The sequence below is a fragment of the Lepidothrix coronata genome, unplaced genomic scaffold (assembly GCF_001604755.1).
Source record: "Lepidothrix coronata isolate B3197 unplaced genomic scaffold, Lepidothrix_coronata-1.0 Scaffold316, whole genome shotgun sequence".
Lineage (NCBI taxonomy): Eukaryota > Metazoa > Chordata > Aves > Passeriformes > Pipridae > Lepidothrix > Lepidothrix coronata.
In genome coordinates this window covers 251831-257169 of record NW_016690496.1, presented here as the reverse complement: position 1 = coordinate 257169, position 5339 = coordinate 251831, and the positions used below count along the sequence as shown (strand labels likewise).

General features: G+C 67.0%; 1 protein-coding gene across 1 annotated transcript in view; it reads right to left on the bottom strand.

The window, feature by feature from the left end:
- Nucleotides 1–6: 6 nt before the first annotated feature.
- Nucleotides 7–5339, bottom strand: part of ARHGAP23 (Rho GTPase activating protein 23) — an 18794-nt gene continuing 13461 nt past the window's right edge. Inside the window, exons 13-20 of the mRNA XM_017837896.1 lie at nucleotides 4436–4514; nucleotides 4031–4104; nucleotides 3840–3929; nucleotides 3612–3737; nucleotides 3423–3464; nucleotides 3217–3310; nucleotides 1710–1750; nucleotides 7–1556 (exon numbers count right to left, since the gene is read on the bottom strand). Coding sequence (XP_017693385.1) covers nucleotides 516–1556; nucleotides 1710–1750; nucleotides 3217–3310; nucleotides 3423–3464; nucleotides 3612–3737; nucleotides 3840–3929; nucleotides 4031–4104; nucleotides 4436–4514 — 1587 coding nt within the window. The 3' untranslated portion in view covers nucleotides 7–515. The remainder of the gene's footprint in view (nucleotides 1557–1709; nucleotides 1751–3216; nucleotides 3311–3422; nucleotides 3465–3611; nucleotides 3738–3839; nucleotides 3930–4030; nucleotides 4105–4435; nucleotides 4515–5339) is intronic.

The window sequence follows — 5339 nt, the reverse complement described above, 5'->3', positions numbered from 1 at the left end:
CAGGGGTCTCTGACACCAGGGTCCCCCAGGGTCCCCAGCACAGGGGTCTCTGGCACCAGGGTCCCCCCAGAATCCCCAGCACAGGGGTCTCTGACACCAGGGTCCCCTGGGGTCCCCAGCACAGGGGTCTCTGATACCAGGGTCCCTCCAGGGTCCCCAGCACAGGGGAGTCCCTGGCAGAGTGGCCACAGTGCCCAGGGAAGTGCCCGCACTTCACTCTGCCATGGCTGAGACAGCAGGGCCACCACTGCCCACGGTGGGGACAGTCCCCGTGAGCCCCCACACCCCTCCTGGCACTGCCCGGGGGGCTGGGGGGCCGTGCAATGGGACCACAGCGGGACCACGGGATGGGACCTCCGCGGGACCCCCCCCAAAGCCCAGGGGACGAGGTGGCTTCTCGTCCCACCCCCACGCGGGGCCGCCTGTTAAACAAGAGCAGCTCGTCCAGAGCACAATTAAATACGAGAACAAGGGCGAGTCCTTAAATTAAACACTGGCTGGGGGGGCCGGGGGGGTCAGAGACACTGGGGGAAGCGCAGGGGGGCCGGGGGGCCGGGGCTGCCCGGGGGGCTCTTGGTGCCCGTCCCCTCTCTGGCGGTGCCAGGCTGTGCCGGGGTGGGGGCCGGGGGCCGGGCTTTGGTGGACTCCAGGCTGCTGAGCCCCGAGTCCTTGTCGTGGCAGGGGCCCGGGGAGCCCTCCAGCCCCCGCGGCTCCTTCCACTCGTTGAAGTTGAGGTCTTTGAGGCCGCCGGGCACCACCACCGTGTGCCGGCGCCAGCTGCTCTTCTTGCGGCGGGTCTCGGGGGAGTGGGCTCGGCGCAGCCGGACCCCCAGGACCCCCATGTCGTCGGTGGAGCCCCGCAGGTGCTGCCGGAGGTGCTCCCGCAGCGAGGGCCGCCCGGGGGGGGCCCAGCCCTGCTCCTCCCCGGCGGGCTCGGGGGGCTCCCCGGTGGGCCGCGGCCGGGCCAGCTTCCTGCGGGCCAGCGTGTCACACTGGATCAGGCGGTGGGAGTTGAAGGAGGGGCGGCCCAGGGGACCCTTGTCCTCGTCACCACCGGCCCCCCCGGCCTGCCCCGGCCGGGCTCGGGCGCCCTCCCGGCTCTCCGTGTCCGTCTCCATGTGGCTGAGCTCGCTCCGCTCATCGTCCGCCTCCTCCCCGCGGCTCCCGGCCACCGACTGCACCTCGGAGCACAGGCTGCGGTCCATGGTGGACAGCGTGGAGTAGCCGGACACGATGGAGCGGGCGTCCGGCGCCGGCTCGGAGCCGGATCCCGCCGCGGGATCCGTGGAGCTCTCCCGCTCCCCCCTGGCCGGGCCGGGGGCGGCCGGCTCGGTGCCGGTCCCGCGGGGGGCTTTGCCGGGTCCCGGCGGGGCGGCCGCGGTCCCCTGGCGCTCCTGGTCCCGGCCCGGCGTGTCCCTGCGCTCCGCGTCGTCGTCGGTGCTGCTGCCGACGCCCTCGGCCTCTCTCCTCTTCTTCCTCCTGCGGGCGGCGGCCGAGACGAAGGGGATGCCGAGGAGCTCCCGGTGCGGCGGCGCCTTGCGGGACGGCCACGTGCCCTGAACGGGGACACCGCGGTGAGGGACGGTGGGGACACAGGGACAGGGACGGTGGGGACACAGGGACAGGGACGGTGGGGACACAGGGACGAGGACGGGCTCAGTGTCCCCACCGCTGTGTGTGTCCCCCCCCCGCCAGCCCCAGCCCGGGACCCCCCTCACCTTCGGTTTGGCGGAGCCGCTGCGGGTCGAGCCTGGAAAGCAGAGGGGAGAGGGGGGTCAGTGAGGCCCCAGGGGTGGAGGGGGGTGCTGGGGAGGGGGCCGGGGGGCAGAGCTGGGGATGCTGCTCCGCTCCCCCAGACCAGGATGGGGACATGCTGGGGCTGTCACAGATGCTGCTCCGTTCCCCCAGGCCAGGATGGGGACGTGCCGGGGCTGTCACACCGGCTGGCCCCTGGCAGGGGTGTGCCAGTGGGTACAGGAGGTGCCAGGAGGCTCAGGGGGGGCTCTGGGGGTCCCTGGCATTGCTCACCCACTGCAGAAACCCAGGGTGAGGAGTGGGGATAAGGGGGACACACAGAGGCACACACAGCTGGGAAGTACAGCCAGGACCCCAGTGCCAGGACCTCAACCCTCCCACAGCCACGGGGCACAGAGGGGACAGGGACAGGGCACTGCCACCGCCGTGCCACCAGGACAGAGCACGGGGAGGTGGCTCCATAGCAAATCCAGTCTCGGAGCAGGGTCTGGAATGGGCTGTGCTGGAGAGGGCTGGGACAGGCCATGGGGTCGTCCCGGCTCCCCTGGGGGTTAGGGGGTAAGAGGGGACAGGGGGGTGACGGGCAGCCCTGGCACCGCTGCCATGGTGTGAAGGACAAGGACAAGACACAGACACCCTCTCCCGCCCTGCACGCCCGGGATGGGGTTAAACAGCTGCTGACAACGAGAGAGGGGGAGGCAGGAAGGGGGTGCTGACCCTCCCCGGGGCTTTGGGACCCCCATATCCCAGAGTTTGAGTGTCCCGGGACACCCAGCCCCCAGCCCTGCCAGGGAATGGCACCGTGAGCACCGGCCAATGACGTGGGATAACAGGGTTAACGGATTTGGGGCTCCCCAGAGGCTCAGCAGCCCCCTCCTGGTGCTGGGGACCCTGGGGACAGCGGCCAGGCAGGACAGGGCCCCCTCCCCTCCCTCTGCCCGCCCTGCTCCCGCTCTCTCGTGGTCACCCGAGGGGTTAGTGCGGGATCAATGCACCCAGGATCAAACTGTACCCGCTCTAGCTCTCCAGGAGGTCCGCTGGAGGAGGAAGAGGAGGAGGAGGAGGAAGAGGACAGCACAGAGAAGTTCAAGGAAAGAACGTAAGAAATCAGTCGAACATCAAAGTCTCCCGGTGTCGGGGTTGGCAGCGCGGGCACGGGCGGGGGTCCCGCGGGGTGGGCGCTGCCGGGGTGCCACGGAGGGATGAGGAGCAGCCACCAGAGAGAAGGGTGACGGGAGAGGGCGGGGAGGGGGCTCATCCGGCATCCCCGGGGGGGTTGTTCCCGTTTTCCAGTGAGGAGGGCGCCAGGATGTCCCGCTCCAGCACAGCCGGGTGTGCCGTGTGTGGGTTTGCCGGCTGCCCAGGGGTGTGGGCACGGGGGGACAGAGCATCCAGAGGGGCACCCCGGGGTGCCCCAGTGCCAGGGCTGCAGGGCCCGGTGCCACAGACACCAGTGCTCACCTGCGGCATCGCCGGGCGCCGCCGTCCTGCCGATGTTGGGGAGCAGGTACTCGATGTTGGGCACGGACTGAGCCTCCTTCTCATCCACGGGGGTCTGCCAGGGGAGCGGGGATGGAGCTCAGGGGGCTGCCAAGAGCCAACCAAGGCTCTGTGCCCCCCCTGCCCCACAGCAAGATCCCCTCACACACAGAGGGGACAGGACTCACCTTCTCACCCTTGTCCTCCTTGTCACTGAAGAACCAGTCTGACTGCGGGGAGACAGGAGTGGGGTTACGGCCCGGCCGGGAGCGGGGGGAGCTCGGCATGGCCAGGGACCCCAATTCTCATGCCTGGTGTGCTGATCACCCCCCTCCTCCAGCCACAGCGGTGCCCACCCATCCGCTGGTGCCACTCACGTGCTGGATGAGGGTCTCCACGATCTTGTAGCGGTCGGGCATGTGCGTCACCATGTCGGTCATGTTGTCCTCGGACGTCCGGACCAGCGTGGGGCCGAACACCAGCGCCAGGTTTCGGGGCTCCATCTGCAACCAGAGCCAGGTTAGTGCTCCCAGCTCAGCCCGAGCTGCGGGGGCTCCGGGTGGGGCAGGGGGCCCAGGAGATTCCCAGGGTTTGGGGTCTGGTACCTTGTTCTTCTCCGAGTGGTCAGCGATGGTTTTCAGGTGACCCACCAGGAACTTGAGCGTCTCGTAGTAGTGACCTGGCAGGTCCCGGATCTGTGGGGAGGCACCAGGTCACCCCTCTGCTCACCCCTCCCACCCCAACCAGCCCCAAAGAGGGGCTCCAGAGCTGTGGAGCCCCTGCCCCATCTCCCTACCAGCTTCCGCAGCGTCCTCATCCTCTCGCTGGCATCTTCTATCCGGTTGGCTTCAATAAAGTCGTTGTATTTATCTGAAAGTGGGACATGGGAGAGGTCAGAAGTGGGTGGAGGGGAGAGGACGTCCCCCCAGAGCTGGGGACCCCTGGATGAACCAGCTGGAGATCCTGGGGAAGGGGCTGATCCCACTGGAATAGGGCACTGAAGGTGGCCCAGGGGCCTCGGTGAGGGAGGGTCTGTGCCCCCCTCCTCGGGTGGGCACTGTCTCACTCTGGGTGTGGGGGCCTGTCCCTGACACAGGGATGGGTGGGACAGGCCCTGGGGCTGCCTGGTGCCAGCCATTGGCACAGGGTCACCAGTGGCCACTCGGGGGGCTCTGGTGGCCCAGGGGGTGCAGGGACTCACCGTCCGTGAACAGGGGCTCGGGAAGCTTCCGGAAGAAGGATTTCAACAGGCTGCTGATGACGTTCAGGTCCTGCCACCGCTGCGGGGGAGAGAAGAGGCTGCTCAGAGGCATCACCAGGGGCCAGCGGGAGGGAGTCCCCAAGCCAGGGGTGCCCCAGGCCACCCACACCGAGGGGGACACCAGCCAGAACCACCATGGCTGTGAGGATGGGGGGGCAGCAGGACAGCTGTCCCCACCCTGTGTCTGGCAGTGACAAGGGGACAAAAATGTCCCCAAGATGTCACCTACGGTGCTGTCACCGACCACTAGGCGGCCCTGGCACGCCAGGGAAGGTCACGGCAATGGGGATGGGGATGTAAACAGGGATGATGGACACAGGGATAACGGGGACAGGGAGATGGATAGAGGGATAATGGGGACAGGGAGATGGTAGAAACAGGGATGATGATGGAAACAGGGATGATGAGGACAAGGATGATGATGAAGGAGACAGGGCTGATGATGGAGACAAGGATAATGGGGACAAGGACGATGACAGAAACAGGGATGGTGGGGACAAGGATGATGATGAGGACATGGATGATGATGGGGACAGGGATGATGATGGGGACAGGGATGATGATAAGGACATGGATGATGAGGGGGACAGGGATGATGATAAGGACATGGATGATGATGGGGACAGGGATGATGATGGGGACAGGGATGATGATGAGGACATAGATGATGATGGGGACAGGGATGATGATGGGGACAGGGATGATGATGGGGACAGGGATGATGATGAGGACATAGATGATGATGGGGACAGGGATGATGATGGGGACAGGGATGATGATGAGGACATAGATGATGATGGGGACAGGGATGATGATGGGGACAGGGATAGTGACAGAGCCATAC